The 21,198-nt window shown below is 43.6% G+C and overlaps 1 protein-coding gene across 4 annotated transcripts in view; it reads left to right on the top strand.

Annotated features, from left to right (window-relative positions):
• The first annotated feature begins 2,170 nt into the window (after positions 1–2,170).
• C9H8orf48 (chromosome 9 C8orf48 homolog) overlaps positions 2,171–21,198 on the top strand; it is a 203,734-nt gene continuing 184,706 nt past the window's right edge. For all 4 annotated transcript variants that reach the window (XM_039489383.1, XM_039489382.1, XM_039489384.1 and 1 more), the window contains exons 1-3: positions 2,171–2,308; positions 8,580–8,848; positions 14,509–14,634. In XM_039489383.1, coding sequence (XP_039345317.1) covers positions 8,635–8,848; positions 14,509–14,634 — 340 coding nt within the window. In that variant the 5' untranslated portion in view covers positions 2,171–2,308; positions 8,580–8,634. The remainder of the gene's footprint in view (positions 2,309–8,579; positions 8,849–14,508; positions 14,635–21,198) is intronic.

Genomic DNA, 21,198 nt, shown 5'->3' with positions numbered 1-21,198 from the left:
GCCCACACCTTAAATACTGTGTGCAATTCTGGTCACTCCATCTCAAAGAAGATATATTGGAATTGGAAAAAGTACAGAGAAAACCAACAAAAATGGTTAGAGGTATGAAACAGTTTCTGTAGGAGGAGAGATTAAAAAGACTGGGACCATTCAGCTTAGAGAAGAGATAAGTAAGGGGGGATCTGATGCAGGTCTATAAAATCATGAATTGTGTGGAGAATGTAAATAAGGAAGTGTTATTTACCCCATCACATAACACAACAACTAGAGGTCACCCAATGAAATTAATAGGCAGCAGGTTTAAAACAAACATAAGGAAGTATTTCACACAACATACAGTCAACCTATGCAACTTGTTGCTATGAGATGTTGTGATGGTCAAAAGTATGTTAAAGAAAGAATTAGATAATTCATGGCGATTATGTCCATCAGTGGCTATTAGCTAAGATGATCAGGGATGTAACCCCATGCTCTCTGGGTGTTCCTAAGCCTCTGACTGCCAGAAGCTGGGACTAGCAGCAGCTCATGGGGAGTCTCTCTCTTGATAAATAGCCCTGTTCCATTCATTGCCTCTGAAGCAGCTGACTCTAACCACTGTTGGAAGACAGGATACTGGGCTAAATGGACCATTGTTAGGAAGTAGACTGAAATGAGTGATGTAAATTTTGTTCCCTTCCATCTAACAAGTTACATGCCTTGCAAGCAGAACACACTTAGGCCATGTCACACTAGTGAGCTTACAACAGCACAGCTGTGCAATTGCTCATGTAGCTCCTCTGTGCATATGGGAGAGAGCTCTCCCATTGACATAATTAAGCCACCACCAGTAAGTGGCAGTAGCTATGTTGGCAAAAGAGCTTCTCCCGCCGAGATAGTGTTGTCCACACTGGTGCTTCTGTCAGTGTAACCTATGTCGCTCAGAGGGGTGGTTTTTAACATACACCTGAGCGACATAAGTGATACTGCCATAAGTGCTAGTGTAGACATAGCTTTAGTCTATGACTGCACAAGTTAATTTGCTGACATTTGTTCATCATTGGAAACATACTGCTGCTAAGACTGCAAGTGGTCCTGATGCTAGTGCCAACAGAAGTGTTGCTAAAAGATGTCCAGAATAGTGCTGGGTGGTAAACAGTTTTCCTGTTCTGCAAAGGAATGATCTTGAAACATTTAGAAGCTTTTTGTGAAAAACCAAGAACAAGAAACCCTCATTCCCCCATTAGCTAATAGCTCACTGGTTAAGGGACTACTTATTTGGTATGTGGGAGATCCTTGTTCAAATCCTTGCTCTGCCTGGGTTCAAGTCCTGATCTAAATTACACAGAGCAGAGATTTGAATTAGGGTCTTCCACATCCCAGGTGAGTAGCCCAATCACTGGGCAATTGACTATTCTGGGGTTAAATTCCATCCTGGATGGGAAAAACCTTTCCTGATGAGTGTTTCATTGAAGCTGGTACATTCCTGCAAAAAGAATTGATTTCAACAAATCAATATTTTTCAATTAAAAACATTAAATCAAAAGTTTCCTGAATAGCTGTAGTTCAGAACATGTGGTTGTGAAATCAATTTCCAAATGAGAAATATCAATTATAGTATTATACTTTGTGATAGAGCTTTACAAAAAATATTCTTCCTGCACAGGAATTACAAGTTTTTGAATGTTTCTTTTTCTTTATTTCAAACACTAATCTACATAGAGAATAGTTTCTTCCCTGATTTTACTTGCTAGTGCTTTAAATAGTTTGAGAATGTGGTGGTCCATTTGGAGTGTGAATTACTGCCTACAAAGAGAGAAGAGAGCACCTCTTTTCCTCTAGAATCCTTCCCATGTTCTCTGGCCTCATGTTACAGCAACCTTTTATTGCCACTTCTGTAGCTGGCCAAGGGAGTTACTACAGAGCATTTCAAACCATATCACCTCGATGATTCCTCTCTCCCAAAACCCTCAATAGAGAATTGAGCCTGCTGTTTGCAAAAGCAAGTACATATCTCCCACATCCTCATTATTTTACACAAGACCTGCTGTAGTAGGAGCACATCTAATTTGGTCTGAAGTCTATTTAGCTGTAATTTTAGCTTTCCAGTATATTCCAGCCTTGTGTGAAAGATTGCTGCTAATACTTAATTCAACTTGTTTAGTAACTTACCATTTTGTATTGTAAAGGCAAGGTGATGTTGGTTACATTTGATGTTATGAAATGGTTCCAGCTCAGCCAATCCATCATTTTGCTGAATTCCTCCAGTTCCTTCCCCTTCTACCTTCTATGCCTACTGTAACTGAAGCTTCACTTAACACCAAGATATTAGGTAAGTGTTTGCGTTAGAGTACTAATTGACTCCCAGCTTGCATTTCTTATTGTTATCCTCCCGTGGCCTTGAACTCAATAACCAGTTTCAATCCTGCATTAATGCTTCTGTAACAAGCAGAAGAATTACATCAATGTTTATTAATATTAGAAGTTTAGATCAGAAAGTTCTTTTGATTGTTGAACCAGCCTAAAAGCAAAATAGAAACCCTTTTACAATCTGACATTGAGACCCTAGCCTATTACCTTCATAACCTATTCATCATTATGGCAGCCACTAACAGATGCAGTAGATAATAGGCTGTGAAACACTAATTTGTATTTCCATAAGTAGCTCTTAAAGCTTAATACATTACAAACCATCCTTAATTGAGCCTCACAACCTCCATATGTGATATTTTACAGATGGGCAGGCCAAAGCCTAGGGCTTAATTTCAGAGGTGTTGAGTTCTGGCAGTTTCTGTCAAAGTTAGTTGGAGCTGAAATAGAGCATCTTTGAAAATCTGCCCATAAGGGCTATATATTAAAAGGTATTTATGTGCCTAAGTGGGATTTTCAAAAGCACCTAAACAGATTAAATATCTAACACCAGTTGAAATTAATACTAGTTTGGTGCCTAAGTTGCTTGGCACTTCTGAAAATCCCACTGCATCTTTACGTGCTTAAATACCTTTGAAAATCTGGCTTTCACCAACCTCACAGTGAGTCGAGCATACTGAACTGCAAATAGAAGCCAGGAATCCTGCTCTAGACAGTAGGGCCCAGATCCACAGGGACTTAGGCAATGTAGCAGACAGCATCTTGGTGCCTAACTTTTAGGCACCTAGAAAGTCACAGGAACAGCACTGTGATCCACAAAGCTTGAGTTAGGTGCCTTGATTTCCTACCCACCAGGCTACAGAGGATACATCTACACTGCAATAAAAATATCTGCAGCACCAAGTCTCAGAGCCTGGGTCAATTGACATGGGCACAAAGGACTCTGGTTGGAGCCTTGGCTCTGAAACCCCATGAGAGGGGAGCGTCTCAGAGTCTGGATTCCAACCTGAGCCCAAATGTCTATACGGCTATTTTTAGCCCTGCAGCTCTAGTCAATTGACCTCAGTTCTGGGATGTGATGCCTTGAGTTTTTTATTGCAGTGTAGCTATACCCAGAGGCAGTCTCACTCTCTTTCTCTCTGGGCTAATGACTATTTAAGTATTTATCTACAGTGGAACAGTCACTGGGGCAGAGAGAGATTGACTCTGTAGCCTAGAAGTGAGGGCACTCAAATGGGAAATGGGAGACTAAAGTCCAGTCCCTAGTCCCCCTTAACCACTCTCTCTTTCTTTAGAGACATTGGAACAGTGTCAATAGGAGAGATTGAGGGAGTGCCCACATCAGAATACCATATAGGCAGTGGTTAGAGTACTCACCTAAGAGGTAGGAAACCCCTCTTCAAATCCTTACTTCCCCAGTTAGTGGATTTTGTTGGAAGAAGACCAGGCTGACCCACAGGCAGATTTGAGTAGATGGGCTTCTGTATTGCGGTACTTGTTCCCCTGGACCCAATTGTCCAGTAAGCACTAGATTAGTTACATCGTACTCTTTTTATCTACATTAGTATGTAAATTCCTACATTTATTACAACACCCCCAAAACCCTTATGGAGTAATATGAACACCCATACAATAAATATTGATAACACTATACTGAATATAATTATCCCTGCCTCTGATTACTATTTACCTCATTAACATATTCTACCGATAAATTTTACTTGAAGATATACTTTTCTGCTATAATTGCGGTCATGAACTCTTTGGATCAGCAGTTTGCAGGGAAGGGAGAAAGGGGCCATGACCCCCAAACTCGCCTGTGCAGCTGGGAAAGAAAGGGAGAAGGAGATGATACTACTTTACCCAAAAAGGCATCCTTTTGATCCCCACATTCTTCAGGCAGCTTCAGCCTTATCAAACCCTTAACAAGGAAAAGTGAGGGGAGAGGGGTAGCCCTAAATATACCAGACACAGAAAGATGCCTTCACTTTATCTGTCAAGCACAGAAGCGGTGCTTGCCCATGCCTTTACTCCCTAATGCCATCTCTGTTCACCAGCAGTTTGCCAGTTTTCTGCTTTAACCCTTACATATCCCAACAGATTTCTCTGGGGCTTAGGCAGGAGATAGGCTTCCGGACACCACAAGTAAGGCAGCAGCATGCATGTCCAGAGGGAGAAACTTAGGTGTTGAGTGAATTTAGGTATCTGCAAGGTTTGGCAAGAGTTTTGGAGATCGCAGTAGAGCTTAAAACTGGGACTAAGGTGCATAAACCTCAAATTTAGGGATGTAAATCTGGGATTTGTGGATTGGGACCTAGTGTCAGGAGCCAGGGTGTGGGAAGTCATGGCCAATGGTTAGAGCCATGTGCTGTCAGGCCTGAGGGGTCAAGCCAGAATCAGTAGCCAGGATCCAGAGCCAAGGGTCCAGTTGGAGTCAATAGCCAGGAATCAGAGAGCTGGCTGAGGAGGCAGGAACAAGGGAGTTTATCTCAGCAGCAGATCAGAGATTTGCCTTGATGCACAGACTATTTCTTGGTATTTCCTCCAGGCCTAAATAGTAGGTCTGGGCCAATCAGAGGTGACAGGCGGAGCTGCTAGTCATCTCTACCATTGGTGGTACTTCCCTGCAAAGATTGGTCTTCCAGGATGTATGGGGCACTGACAGTAGCATTGTTGAGTCTGCCTATTAGCAGCATGGAAGCACTGCCCACCTGATGCTCTGCAGATCCATGGTTAAGTCCAACAAATCCTCACACCTAGATCATGCTAATTCTCTGCTGATTTTTAATTTAAAAAAGAAGCAAACAAAATATTTCAACAAAATTAAAATAACATTTAGAGTTTAGGGAAAGATGTTTCTTGCCATATGAACTTTCAAGAGTCCCATATTGAGTTAATATAAGAACTGTCTTGACTGCTAAAATATGATTGGGGACAGTATCTCAGGAATTTATTATCTATGGGTTTAGAACTATTTTTGCATTATTAGCTCATTCAGAATTGACAGTAGAAATAAAGACAGACATGGCTGCAGGAGATGGACATTTGTGTTCTGAAGCCTGGGAGAACAGGAGCCGCAGCTATTATTGATCAGATCTTCAGGGATACATAAACCAGTGCAATGCCATTTAAGTCAGTGAGTTCCCAAGTGGCAGAATTTGGCCCTTAGTGATACGTAGGGTTTGTTTAATTAGATAGACTCATATATGTTTACTTTGGCAAGCTGATGATATTAGCGAATACATGGATGTGACTTGGTGTCAGGTCAGATATTTTCTTATGTATGTTGTAACTGTATATTTAAGATTGAGGACAGATGAAAGAATCTCAGAGGTTTTACAGCACAAAGATTATTACCCAGCTTGTCTCAAACAAAATGCCATAGGTGATGTTATCAATACACAGTTCCCATAACTTTTTTTTTTTTACATAAACTGTTCAAGGTACATGATAACATTGACAGAGGTAACACTTTTAGAGAGGTGTTAAGTTTCTGATCTTGTACCTATATGGGTCATGTTGCAAGCCTATAAAATGGATTTACAAATATATTTCTGGTTAGAAATGACAAATGCCTGTATATGGACAAGGTTCAGATTAATGTGTCACACAATTCAGCCAACTATAATAGATCTTTTTTTTTTTTTTGCCCTGATCCTGCGCTTTGGAACTCAATGGGAGTTCTGCCATTAGCTTCAGTGAGAACAAGTTCAAGCCCTTTGTGTTCTGGTCTTCTGTTCACCACTATACACAGATCAATGTTAGCTGAAATTTAGGAGTATACTTAGAACATTGAATGCAACATATAATTTGGAAATTAAATCTCTGTGTTGCAAACTTTTGCTTTGTGGCATTGGGAGGGTGCGTATTCAGCTAAGATCACTTTAGTTTTATAATTATATCAATGGGAAAAAGAGTAGCTGTTGATTGTGTGGGGTCTGATCGTGCAGTCCTTATGCAGGGAAAATTTCCATTGAGGTCAAAGATGGCAGTTACATGCATGTCTGAATGCAAAGTTAAATAATCTGGGTGAAATCCTGTCTCAGCTGAAGTCAGTGGCACCCATTGGTTTTAATGGAGCCAGGATTTCACCTTATGTATGTACTGCAAACTCAAGCATTCTAATTAGTTGTGTGTCACTGTGTTAGTTGTATATCCATGTTTTACTCTCTTATTGTACCAACTTAATGTTTGTATGTGTAGAGTTGAAGTGTAGGCCCTGATCCTGTAAAGACGAATGCTAGTGCAAAACTTCAAGCACCTGAATAGTCCTGGTGACTTCAAAAAAACAAACTATCAGAAGAAAACAGCATGTATATACATAATTGGCCATGGATACATTTTAAAAACTTGATCTTGCTTATTTTATCCTTCCACTAGGATAGTGACCTACCCACTATTTCCTTATTCATGAAAATCTTGCTCCAGTATATATTTTGAGTACTCAGTGGGACTACTCTTGATTAACATTTAAGCACCTGCATATTTGCCGGATTAGGGCCTTAGTCCTTCATTCCAGCATTCTTCCTTTACAGGAGTTATTTTTTGTGAATCTGTTTTTAAATGTTGCCATCATTATAAAGACTTTGTTCACAGAATAAATCATTTTTAACATGGGAGTACCTGTCCTCAGAATCTTTAGCCTCAGATAAAGAAAAATAATGACTTTCTTTCCAAGGAACAATTGTTTTGTTAAATTATAATCTTTTTTCAATAAGAGGTTGAGCTGTATTTAGATAGAGATTGGCATTTTTTTTTTATTTGACTTGGGCATTTGAAGTTTGGAACTGATCTGTTTTACATGAATGAACAAGAAATGCAGATTGGATCTAAAATAGATGGCAGTTTTTATTACTCAAGAAATGTGGGATTAATATTTTATTAAACAACCTAAATTAAAGACTAGGGAAGGAAGGGTACCTGTAAGTACTTAATCATGTGAAGACATTTGTAGGCATACAAAAAACTCTGATCAGGCTGCTTCTAATTCCCTGTTAGCTGTGCTATAACAGTACCTAAATTGAGCAGAGCGTTTCCATGATTAGAATGGAGGAAATGATAGTTAAGACATAATCCTAATGAAAGAGGATAAAGTAAGCACATTTGATGCTTTAAAATGTATTAATGACCAGTTATGTATGTGAGTATTGTTTTCTTCCCGCAGTTTGGGTTTTTGGGTTGGTTTTTTTGTTTGTTCATTTTCTTTTTTCAGATTTGGAATAAATCCCCATTAATTTAAGTATACCAAGCAGTTGATGTCTTTGTTTTCTTTCTAATTTTCAAAACATAAAGCTGAGTAGTATAAGGACGTTTTGTATTTCTGAGTGGCCAGTCAGAGGGATAACAATCCACATAATTTCAATTTCTTGGTCATTTTTTTTCATATTCATATGAAAAAATATTACCCACAATTTAGTGTAAATTCTTAACATTAATTCTTAATACCACAGTTGCATGGTTTCTTTTTAAAGTCCTGTTATGAAAGCTGAGCTATCAAAAATTCTGCTATAGAAGGCAGTCATCATAAATGGTGATAGCCTGAATTCCTTACTTAGGGCTACAACCTTGTTTACATTGAGTAGTACATTACTCCAGGAATAGCTCTCCTATGAATAAGGTTGGTAAAATGCGGTGGTCTGTTTTTACTCAGGCAAAATGTCCATTGACTTGAGTGGGAATTTTGCTTAAGTAAGGAATCCATAACTTAGCCTAAGTCTATTCGTAAATCTGTGAAAAGTATAAAAAAATAGAAATTCAGCTAATTTGACAAATTGTCTGGTTCTGCACATTTTTAGAAATTAAATGATATTGTCTTATGGTAGTTTTGATATCAATAGACTTCAAGTATATAGTTTAATCTTTTGTGAGCAACTACAGTGATAAGCCACATTTAGTACAGTTATGGCTGATGTAATGAGCTGTACTTATCTGCAGTTGTAGGTTATAGGGTATGTACCTCTGCAATGATGTTAAAATAAAATCACTTAAATTTTGATATATTGCAAATTCATGAAATAACTATTTCAGACTCATATTTTGAAGTTGACCTATACCTTGCACGCGCACACACACACACATGCACGCACGTACACACACAAGTCTGTAACAGCTATTTGCAACTTGACTGAGTAAATTGCACTGATGATTTACAGAGCAGTAGTCCAGCTGAATCTTTCTAAGAGCCATGTGTTACCAAATCTGTTATGGGTTTTTCTTTTTATTATTATTTTTAGTATTCTACTTTGGTGACCAGCTGGATTGAATACTCGGTGCTTTGAAGAGGAGTAGATGGAATCAGGCCAGAGTTGCAGCACTACTCTTTCAGACTATTTTGAGGATACATTTGAATCCTTCAGTGAGGAGGAGGAGGAGGAGGAAGCCTGCAGGCAATATGAGAGTGAACCGTTTGAATCTTATTGTTCCACAGAGGAGTTGGAGTGGCCTGCTGCTGTGTCAGATATATCTGAAAGCGTATGGCAGTCAGTAAGCCAGGATGATGAAGGTACGCAAGGTTTCTGTGCATTTGAATCAGTCCTCCACCCAATTTTAAAATTACACAGAAGGGCACAGATCAGCGAAAACAAAATAAAAAATAAAAATTACATCCAATTTTCTTGCTGTGCACAGCAACAGAAGCCTCAAAACATTGGCTTCCTCAGCCAGATCTGTAATTTTGCTGAATCAAGACTTAATGGAGAGTATATGAGGAGGTATAATGTACCAAATTGAGTGTTTAGGTATGGAAGCCCTTATTCAGTCTTCCTGTGTGCTGGAGTTTTATTGGTATGATAAACAGGTCTTAAAGATACCTTGACTGAATTTCCATTTCAGAAAAATAGCTAGACTGTAAAATAGTTTCCCAAGGGAATTGTGGAAGCTCCATCACTAGGGACATTTAAAAGTAGACTGGAGAAAGACCTGAAAATGTACTGTTGTTGTAATCATGTTGGTCTTAGGATATGAGAGAGCCAGGGTGGTTGGGATAATATATTTTATTGGACCAAGTATCAGAGGGGTAGCCGTGTTAGTCTGGATCTGTAAAAGCAGCAAAGAGTCCTGTGGCACCTTATAGACTAACAGACGTTTTGGAGCATGAGCTTTCGTGGGTGAATACCCACTTCGTCGGACGACGAAGTGGGTATTCACCCATGAAAGCTCATGCTCCAAAACGTCTGTTAGTCTATAAGGTGCCACAGGACTCTTTGCTACTTTTATTGGACCAATTTCTGTTGGTGGAAGAGAGAAGCTTTCGAGCTATACAGAACTCTTCTTTTGACCTGGAGAAGAGCTCTGTATAGCTCGAAAGCTTCTCTCTTCCACCATGAGAAGTTAGTCCAATAAAATATATTACGTCACCCACCTTATCACTCTAAAAAATATATGTAACATTAACAAACCTACAGCAGGTAAGGGTAAAAGAAGCAGAAGGAGGGGATAAAACAACTGACATAATAGGTGTCTTCCTTCTTTGACATTTTGGTAGTATTCCCCATCCTCCTGCAGTCTCCTTTTCTACCCTTTTGTTTCGTCTGGGAGATACAGTGGTGTCTTCAAGCCATTGATCAGCTGCTATTTTAAGCCTGCCACATTTTCTTGGTGTAAGGGCTTGTCCACTCTAAGATAAATAATTTATTTTTAAAATGTGTTAGCTAAAGTGGTTTAACTAACATGTTTTAAAAACTAATATAGACAGAGTAAGTTGCGTTTTAACTTGCGGTAGTTGTTTGTGTCATAACCCAGCCTCTCACTTTGGGTCCACCTTGGCTGGCTAACAAATGTTAAAATATAGTTAACCCTGTCTGAACTAGAATTTTAAAACGGGTTAGCTTAAAACATTAGCTAACATGCCTTTTATCCTAGTGCTCCTTAAGGTACGTCTACACTGCAATAAAATACCCAGGGCACAGCCATGGCTGGCTTGGGTCAGCTGACTCGGGCTTAGGGGACTCAGGCTGCAAGGCTAAAAATTGCAGTGTAGACGTTCAAAGTGGGGCTGAGGTTAGCGCCTGGGCTTTGAAACCCCTAGAGAGAGGGAGTCTCAGAGCCCAGGCTCCAACCCACTACACTACAATTTTTAGCCCTGTAAACTTGAGTCAGTTGATTCGGGCTCTGAGACTTTGGGGAGCGGGGTGGGGGGTGGGGTTTGACTGCGGGTTTTTTATTTCAGTATAGATGTATCCTGAGTGTCTTTCCTTCCCTCCCTGACCCAACAATACATTTGACCTTTCTCTCTACAAAAGTAACTGGCACTGCTACAGTTAAGGATCCAGCATAAAACTTATTTAGGCATGAAAGCTTATTATAGGCCAGTTTCTGCCCTTGGATTCACATGTCTTAAATGGAAATTGTGTGCACCCAAGGGCAGAACTTAGCCTTATAGATCAATGTGCCAAAGATCTGTGTAATGAGATAATGTTTGCCTTGGTAACTTGTTCATGCCACATTATATAAGTGTCTTCTTCTTCTAGCCTTAGTTCCATCTGTTTGGGGTCAGCTCTTCTAGTCCCTCCTTCTGGGAAACACCCTAATTCATATGGGGCATATTAAGGACTCATTTAATTGATTTCTTTGGCAGTTTTACAGCCAGCTGTCAGCCTGACACCATTCCTCCTCCTTTTTCAACCAGCCTTGGGACCAGATATGATGGAATTCAAATGAATTGTCTGATATGTTAAATTTAGTGAGTTGGTTCTGGATCTCTGTTTTCATAGTGCATACATTTTAATAAACTATTCCTTTTTCTGCAGAAGGTTTTTTTTAAAAAGTGCTCGTTATACAGCCAGAACAGCATATCTAGAGGACTAATCATCCAGCACACAAAAGTAAAATATGGAAGAAATTGACTAGTATAAGGAATACATATAAAAAGTGAGACAGCCTTTTCTTGTAAAGAATACTTGTTAAAGAGGGGAAAAATCTGCAAGATTTGACAGTTTTCAGCTGTGCTGTATACCTGTTTTAGGGAAAGTCTACGCTTAAAATGCTGCATTGGCACAGCTACGCCGTGGTAGCATTTTAATGAAGACACTCTGCACTGACGGGAGAGAGCTCTCCCATCAGCACAGTTAATCCACCTCCCCAAGAAGTGATAGCTGTGTTGATGGGAGAAGCTCTCCCTCTGACATAGGACTGTCCTCACAAGAGATTGTCGGTATAACTGTGTTGCGTTGGGGTGTGGATTTTCCAATGGAAGTCTGTACAGTAACTCCTCTACTTAAAGTCATCCCAGTTAACGTTGTTTTGTTGTTACGTTGCTGATCAATTAGGGAACATGCTCGTTTAAAGTTGTGCAATGCTCCCTTATAACGTTGTTTGGCAGCCGCCTGCTTTGTCCACTGCTTGCAGGAAGAGCAGCCCATTGCAGCTAGCTGGTGGGGGCTTGGAACCAGGGTGGACCTGCAGCCCCCCCATCCGTTCCCCTCTCCCCTAAGTTCCCTGTGCAGCAGCCGCCCAGCAGGCTACCAATTGCTGGCAGTTCAGCTGTCCCTCCCCCCACTGCCATGTGCTGCTCCTGCCCTCTGCCTTGGAGCTGCTCCCAGGAGCCTCCTGCTTGCTGTGCAGGGGAGGGGGGAAGAGGTGGGCTAATGTCAGGGTGTCCCCCTCCCCCCCACACTCCTGTACCCCTATCTCATATACCTTATCTCCATGGGGGGTGGGGATGGACACAACAGGGCTCAGGACGGAGGGAACTTGCTGGCTGAAGCTGCTGTCTCAAATTCCCGATCTTTTTAAAGTCAATGTACTCAGAGAGGTGTCAGCGTACTTAAAGGGGCAATGCGCATCTCTCTGTCTCTCTCTCCCACAAACAGGGTGTGGGTCTCTGTCTCTGTCTGCCATGCTGTCTCCCCTCTCTCCATTCATGCTGCATTGTAGAGTGTGAGGCTACATTAACAACAGTGTGTTAACCCTTGAGGGCTCAGCCGAATGCTAGTTTATCGTTTAGCAGTAAGGCATTCCCTGGGAAATATCCCACCCTCTTCCACCCTCTAACTTCACCACCTCAACCAAGCTTCACAATCATCATTGCTGTGTACAGTCTTAAATTGTTTGTTTAAAACTTATACTGTGTGTGTATATATATATTGTGGCAAATTGCCGGCACTATTATGATGGGTCCCACGCTTTCTCCTCTTGTGGGGGTTCAGGGCACCGTTTCTCACCCCTGAACTGGGGTATCAGCTGTCCCACTAGTATCCCAGAAAAGGGGAGTGGAGAGGGAGTGACCTGAGCCCACCCTCTACTCCGGGTCCCAGCCCAGGGGCCCTAGGGATAGCAGTGAACCACTTGAACTAGCGATTCCTTCCCCTGGGCTACTTCCCTCTCTGGCCCTTCAGCTTGTGGGGCTTCCTGCCCTCTCTCTGCTTGGGCCAAGTTTCTCCCAACCCCTTGTGTCTGTAGAGTCTCTCTGCTCTACACAAGCCGGGTTTCCCTTTACCTACGGTCTTGGTCTTCTGGCCCGCCACAACTCTCCAAACTGCTTTCCGCTCCGACACCAAACCACTCTGCTTCAACAAATCCAGCTGTCTGATTGAAGCAGGGTTTTTTATCAGATGACTGGCTTCAGGTGCTCTAATTACATAAGAACGGCTGTACTGGGTCAGACCAATGGTCCATCTAGCCCAGTATCCTGTCTACCAACAGTGGCCAATGCCAGGTGCCCCAGAGGGAGTGAACGTAACAGGTAATGATCAAGTGATATATATATATATATAGATATATAGATATATAGATATATAGATATATAGATATATAGATATATAGATATATAGATATATAGATATATAGATATATATATATATAGATATATAGATATATATATATATATATATATATATATATATATATATAAAAATATAGTTTTTTTGTCTGGTGAAAAAAATTTCTCTGGAATCTAACCTCCTCTCTTTACATTAATTCTTATGGGGAAATTGGATTCGCTTAACATCATTTTGCTTAAAGTTGCATTTTTCAGGAACATAACTACAACGTTAAGCAAGGAGTTACTGTAGTGTAGACAAGACTTAGAGCAGGGTTAGTTAGCAGAGTTTTCCATATGGCGGGGGGAGGGCTTGCTGAGTCAGACTCTCAAGTGGTGTAACTCCATTGAAGTCACCATCAAGTCCCATTGAAAACAGTGGTATTTAAGGGGACTCAGTAAGTTGCAGAAGCTGCTCAGCAGTCTGCAGGTTTGGCCCTAAGCTTCAGTCTCTGAAAGTTTTTCTTTGTGTATCCTATGCCAGATTTTTCTGGTGTATTTAGAGAAGAACAATCTACGAGGTTCTTAATACTCTGTAATAGAAATTGGGTAATTTTTGAAGGTGAAAAACCACATATTTCCTTCATTTGTTCCTGTGGCTTTGAGTTTCTTTCCTTACATTTAGGTAGTGTTCCATTTCACAGAGCGAAACTCAGTAACATCCAGGCAGAGAATTCTTTGACTTCTCCATTTGGTTTTATTTTGTTTTACTTCTCTTCTTTCAGCAATGCATTTTCTAAGCTAACTTATTTTTATAGCGACAAAGAGTCCGGTGGCACCTTGTAGACGTATTGGAGCATAAGCTTTCGTGGGTGAATACCCACTTCGTCAGATGCACGTAATGGAAATTTCCAGAGGCAGATATAAATATGCAGGCAAGAATCAGTCTAGAGATAATGAGGTTAGTTAAATCAGGGAGGATGAGGCCCTCTTCTAGCAGTTGAGGTGTGAACACCAAGGGAGGAGAAACTGTTTTGTAGTTGACTAGCCATTCACAGTCATTGTTTAATTCTGAGCTGATGGTGTCAAATTTGCAAATGAACTGAAGCTTAGCAGTTTCTCTTTGAAGTCTGTTCCTGAAGTTTTTTTGCTGCAGGATGGCTACCTTTAAATCTGCTATTGTGTGTCCAGGGAGATTGAAGTGTTCTCCTACAGGTTTTTGTATATTGCCATTCCTAATAGCTGACTTGTATCCATTTATCGTAGGAGAACACTTCAATCTTCTTGCCTGCATATTTATACCTGCCTCTGGAAATTTCCAGTACATTCATCTGACGAAGTGAGTATTCACCCACGAAAGCTTATGCTCCAATACGTCTGTTAGTCTATAAAGTGCCACAAGACTCTTCGTCGCTTTTTACAGATCCAGTCTAACACGGCTATCCCTCTGATACTTATTTTTATAGGTGATCAGTCATTGTTGACAGACTCTGAAACTATAGAAAAAAAGTTGACTGGAAAATGGATCAGCTGTCTCAAAAATAAAGAAGATAACATTAAGCAAGGCAAATCTATCATCAAAACACACACAGGTGAGTTCAAAATCTGTATTCAAATCATTGCTTTTTAAATCTGAATTTTTCATATTTTAGTGTGTATATTTTGAAGTCTGTCCAATAAATGAAAAAAACACATTTTTTCTTTCATTCCTTCTCTAAGTTTGTTTTAGAGACACCTCTTTGCCTTCTGCATCTTGTATAAATTTGTTATCTGTGAAATAGTGATATCGGAGACCCCATAGGCACATTAGTCACTAGAGTTATGTGAAGTTTTTTTTAAATTTAGATTTGACAAAATTTCATTTTGATTTAAAAAAAAAAACCTTCAAAATTTTGATTCATTTTTTTAACCAACTACAGAGCTGGTTGGAGTTTTGTTTTTTTTTTTTTAAATTTGTTTCAGTTACATTTTGTTTAATGAAATGTACATTTCCCCCCACCCCTAGCCCCACAGTGGTTCTGTTGGCTGTAACATTAGCTGCTCCTAATCTGTGACAACATAACAGCTTTAACCAAGACAATGTAGTATTATGTAAATAGAGAGAGAGGAATGCTATTCGCATGTGCTTGGCATGCCTACAAGAGTGCTGTCTTCAGGGGAAGGTGTTTAAGTCCCTCTGAAATTTTTCTAAGGAGGTCAGAACCTAAGTTCCCTGTAAGCTGCATGGCCACATGGCCATGCAGCAGCCTATTAAGCGCCGTGCAGGAGCTCAGGGAACCCGACCGGGGACCTGCCAGGGGAGGGGTGCCCCTCCCCTGGCCCCAACCTAGCCTGGCCCCCAACCTGCCACAGCCGGAGCAGCCCCTGGCCCCAATTATGCCGAAGCCCGGACCTTCTGTAGCCCGGGGACCCCTATCCCGGGGTGAACCTGGCTGGGGTGGCATGGCCCTGACCCAGCCACGGCTGGGGCAGCGTGGCATGAACCCGGGTGGCTTGGCCTGGATCCAGTCGGGGCAGCGCAGTCCAGACCCAGCTGCGGCAACCCAGCCCGGACCCAGCCGTGGCGGCCCGGCCTGGACCCAGCCGTGGCCAAGGTGGCCTGGCCCAAACCTGAGCAGCCCAACCTGGGCCTCTCGCGGGGTACCCTGCCCCGAAGCCAGCCCCGGCCCAGACCTGAAGTGGCCGGGGCGCCCCTCCCTGAACCTGGCCCTGGCTGGACCTGCAGGGACCAGAGGAAGGGCACCTATCCTGCGGCCTCAGACCCAGAGCTGCCACGCCGGGTACAGGCGCCTCTCCTCTCCAGCCCAGGTGCTGCTGTTGGGAGAGAGGGTTGGGGGGAAGAGAGGATTGGGGGGAGTGCTCTCTCCCCACCGTAGTCCCAGAACACCCTCCTGCACTCCAAGCCAGAGCCCTCATCCACAGCCCCATCCCAAAGCCCAGACCCCAAGCCAGAGCCCTCACCCCCTGCACCCAACCCTCTGCCCCAGCCCTGAGCCCCTCATCCCCAGCCCCACCCCAGAGCCCGCACCCCCAGTCAGAGCCCTCACCCCCCTGCACCCCAAACCTCTGCCCCAGCCCTGAGCCCCATCCCACACTCTGAACCCCTTGGCCCCACCCCCACCACATGAATTTTGTTATGTGCACTGATATGGAGGTGATATGTCACACATCACTTCCATATTGCTGCACATAATAAAATTCATTCTGCACATGGGTGGGAAAAATTAGAGGGAACACTGGGCAGAGCCACTATTATTTCATTTAAAAAAATTATGAAACAAGGACTTTGCCAATAACAATTGAAATAAAAGTGAATTTTCTTGAGTGAACGAACTCAAAATTTTTTGGGTCATCCCTAAGTCCTTGCTCCAGCAATCAGATCTCAGCCAAGTGAAGTCCTATGGTATCTGGGTCCCCAGCCCTTTTTAACCCCTCTTTACCATAAAGACCCCCCCCCAAATTATAAAACAAGCAGGGAGGGGAAGGGGCCACAAGCCCAAACCCTTTTTAAATTCACACTTAAGCATGTGGCCAGTAGCCACACAGTTGTGAGTCAGAATTCCTGACTCCCAGTCTGTAGCTCTGACTGTTCTATTAAAGAGCTCAGGAATGCCATATATGACAGTGTGATGTGATGTATCTACCCTACGACACTTGGTGTAGAGTGCAGGCAATGATAAGGACCTGCTAAAAGGTCCAGATAAGGAGGAACAGATGACGAAACCCTCGTGGCTAATATGGAGACAGAGAAGCTCCTGAAGTGGATGCTGGAGAGACAGCAGCAGCAAGTGGCCCACAGACAACAGCAGCAGGCCCAGCAGATAGCCACCCAGCAACAGATCTAGATGGTCCAGGATCAGGAGCAGCAACAGCAGTTGGTCCAGGAGCTGGCTGCCCAACACCAGACGCGGAAGGAGTGCGTGGTTCAACAGATGGTGATGCTGCTGCAACTGACCAGGCCACCTAGACTTGCCCTGGTGGGACCAGAGGCAGGGAACTTCTTGGCGGGGTACCGTGCAACTCAGCCAGATGGGCCCAGTGATGATCCAGAGGCATTCCTTGTCACTTTTGAGCGGGTCAGCACTGCCACCCGATGGCTGCGGAGCACTGGGAAGCCCTGGTGGCTCCATATTTGACTGGCCTAGCACAGTCTGCCTACCGTAACTTGGATTCTCATGAGGTACTGGATAACCCCAAAGTGAAGGCAATCATCCTGGGCCACACTACCATTAGCCCGAACACCTACCGACAGCTGTTCTGCCAGGAATGCTATCCGCCCTCGGAGCCTGACCTCAGGCGGTGTTTCAGTGCTGTCAGGACTATTGCTGGAGATGGCTAAACCCAGAGACGTTGACTAAACCCCAAGTGACGGAGGTGGTAGCCTTGGAGCGATTCACTCAGATCCTCCCCATCGGGAGAAAAGAGTGGGTGCAATGTCACCACCTGGCAAACCTTGCAGAGGTGGTATCCTTGGTGGAGAACTATCTGACCACTGAAGGGCCCAAACAGTAGAACCCTAAACCAGGGAAGCCAAGGGCCGGACCGCCAATAGAAGGAAGCATAGGCCCAAAATGGAGAGGCCCCAGAACAACCCTGGGCTGCTGCTGACCAACTCATGATGGGAGCCAAACCACACATCCACCCTACTGTGAAAAAGAGTCCCATCAGGTGGACTTGGGGTACTGAGACCTGACCCATGCATGGGAATACCCAAAAACCGATGCTATGAGTGTGGTCAAGAGGGGCACTTCCAGTGTGATTGCTGTTTTATGGACTGCAGCCATGGCCAGGCATGGGTGAATAGCACCCCGGTGACGGCCCTCATCGATTCAGGGTGCAGTCAGATACTGGTCTGGGCTAAGCTGGCGAAGTCCCCAGACCCGCTGGGGGCTCCTGTCCACGTGCAGTGCATCCACGGGGATGTACAACCGTGCCCGACTGCCAGGGTGTGCCTTGAGTGTGCCTCGGTGAAGTATGTTGGGTTGGCTTAACCCCAGCACTGGTGTGCCCAGTGATCCTGGGACACGACTGGCATGGTTCAGAGAAGTCCTGCGTGAGCGGGAAAACCAAATCTAGAGGAAGGGAGCCATGGGCCAGCAAAGAGGGGACTTCTGGGCCCTGAGGGACCTGAGGACCCGGATGTAGGTCCCCCAGACTGGCCATAAACACCAGTATAATGCACTGTCAAAACCAAGACATTGGATGAAGCTGGACAGGAATGCCTGGCAGTTGATGGGAACTTCCTAAGGGAGCAGAGAGAAGACCTGACCCTAAAGCCTTGAAACAAGTCACAGACCCCAAAGAGGAGGGGGGCATACACCAATGGCTACCCCAGGGGACACATTTTGAGGTCCATAACAACCACCTTTACTGGCTGACCAAGGATCCTCAAGCACAAGAGGACCTCTGATAATTGCTGGTCCTCTGGAGATTCCGACAAGTCCTGCTACGGCTGGCCCATTCAGTGCCCTGGGGTGGGCACGCAGGGTGAGAAAAAACCTTGCAAAGGGTGGCAGTGACTAGGGTTCCAAGGAAGCCACACTGAGATTGCTCAATTAGGGCAAACTGTAAAGAATGGGACAGACAATCCCCCAAACTGGTGGTTATTCTAATACTTGGATTTACCAAGCCAGCAACAAAACAGCTTCTACAATAGCTTACTGGTGGCACAGAAGCCAAAACACAGTTTCCTTAAAGCAACCCAGCCTTGGGCTTCCACCCAGACAGCCAAGTCAAATACAATGAGGATTATTGAAAATCTTGTTCATCGTATAAAAAGTTCTACCAATCCCAAAGGATTGGACACATTACCTTCCAGGTTAATAAATTTTTCAGATCTTACCCAAATATACACTTACAGCCAATTCTTATTAACTAAACTAAAATGTATTAAAAAAAGAAAAGAGAGAGAGAGAGTATTGGTTAAAAGATCATTATACATTCAGAAATTAATACAGTACTTAGGTTAGTTTCATAATAGATATGGTGAGCTTTAGAATTGCTAAGAGTCCTTTTTAGAATTAGTTTATCAGGTTATAAATAAGTTCAATATCCAAATATTCAATATCAGGTCGGTCCAGATGGGACTGGAGACGACAGTCTTACAACTCAAACTTCCTGTGAATGAAGCTTAAGCAGATCTGAGATGAAAGGATCAGGTCCCAAAAGCCCTTTATACATTTTCCGGGCATCCTCTTGACCCATGCAGTCTTTGGGTGAACAATAGGCTTTTGAAGTAACCCTCTATTTCCTAAGCATCACCTCTAATTAGCTACATGGATTAACATAAGGCAATTGCCTATCTCCTCCATTTGCAGGTGATTTGCTATATATTTCAAAGAGAAATCGAGACAGTGATATCACTATATTTACAGTTCATTTAAATGTTAATATCTTCTTTTGATCTCTGAATTAAGAGAATACAGCAGTAGACAGGAACTGTTTGATTACATTCTAACAATATATATGTAAACACACAAAACCACAAACATTATCTATCAATATGTCTCTAAAGGTTGAATCTGGGTCAATTAGCATGCAAATTGCTTAACCCTTTCTGCCCCGTGTCACACAGGCGCTTCAATTCTGACTCGGCATGCACAGGAGGTGCGAGACTTTTGTGCCTCGTGCCCATTATGTCAGCAAGCCAGCCTGAGGGGGATACTGGGGGCACTCCTGATCCCACTCCCAGTCACAATGTCCTTGAGAGAATCGGCATGGACTTGGTGGGATCCTTGGAGAAGAGCAGGTCAGAGTTCTGTTACATACTTGTAATTGTGGACTACGCAATTCGGTACCCCGAGGCTGTCCCACTACGTGCGACCAAAGCCCCCACCATAGCCACTGAGCTCCTCAAGATCTTTGCCAGGGTTTGGGTACCCTGGGAGATACTAACAGACCGGGAAACAAATGTGTTGTCTAAAATGATGGCAGAATTGTGCCGCCTATCAAACATCTGAGCCCTCAAAACGGTGTGCCACCCACAAGCCAATGGCCTGGTAGAGAGGTTCAACGGAACCCTGAAGGCCATGCTCAAGAAGTTTGTGGACGACGACCCACGGCAGTGGGACAAGCTGCTGCCCGTGCTATTATTTGCGGAGCGTGAGGTCCCCCAAGCCTCTACAGGATTCTCCTCATTTGACCTCCTTTATGGGAGACAGCCCAGGGGGATCCTGGACCTGCTCTGAGAGAGCTGGGAGAAGTCCAGGGTCATGGGGTCGGTCCCCTATATCTTATAGATTCGGGAATGTCTCCAGGGTTCACACAGGAGAATTTACTTCAGGCACAATGAACCCAAGAAGTTAAGTACAATCGGGGGACCAAGCTGTGAACCTTTGAGTCCAGGAACAGGTCCTACTCTTATTGCCATTGTCAGAATCCAAGTTACTTGCCAAGTGGCAGAGACTGTTTGAAGTAGTTCAGAGGGTGGGACCAGTGAATTAAGAGATCTGGCTACTGAGATGATGGAGGGATCTCCAGATATATCATGTTAAGCTCCTGAAAGTGCGGAAGGCCTGAGAAGGCCTGCTGATTACCCTTTACCCTCCCACACCCAAGCTGGGGCTGCTTTATTGGGAAAGACCTTGACTAGAGCATCAGCTACAATTACAACAGCTGGCCCAGGCCTTCATCACCGTGTTGTCACCCACCCCATGCAGACGGGTGTAACCAGCTACCATATAGCCACCAGCGCAGGGCAGAAGGTCTGAGATCATCACTGTCCGCTTCCCAAAAGATGTGGGAAGTGGTCTTGAAGGAGCTTGAGGTGATGCTTGCCCTGGGAGTCATGGAAGAGTCCTGGAGTGAAAGCCCAACGGGACAGTGAGGTTCTGCATAGACTTCAGAAGGGTCAATGCCATCTCACGTTTCAATGTCTACCTGATGCCATAGATAGATGAGCTGCTGGAATGGCTGGGAAGTGCAAATTTTTTTATCGACCCTAGGCTTGACCAAGGGATACTCGCCCTCTGACCCCGACATTGTGAAAGAAGATGGCCTTCCCTACATCATTTCAGCTTATACCAATTTGTCAGCATGCTGTTCGGACTGCATGGGGCCACAGCCACATTCCAATGGCTGATGGGTTGACTGCTGCAGCCACACAATTGGTATGCAGGAACCATTCCTGTTTCATCTGGACTTTTCAAAACCCTTCA

Source organism: Mauremys reevesii, linkage group 9, assembly GCF_016161935.1.
Source record: "Mauremys reevesii isolate NIE-2019 linkage group 9, ASM1616193v1, whole genome shotgun sequence".
Classification (NCBI taxonomy): domain Eukaryota; kingdom Metazoa; phylum Chordata; order Testudines; family Geoemydidae; genus Mauremys; species Mauremys reevesii.
The sequence above is the reverse complement of the archived record's forward strand: the minus strand, read 5'-3'. Positions and strand labels throughout refer to the sequence as shown.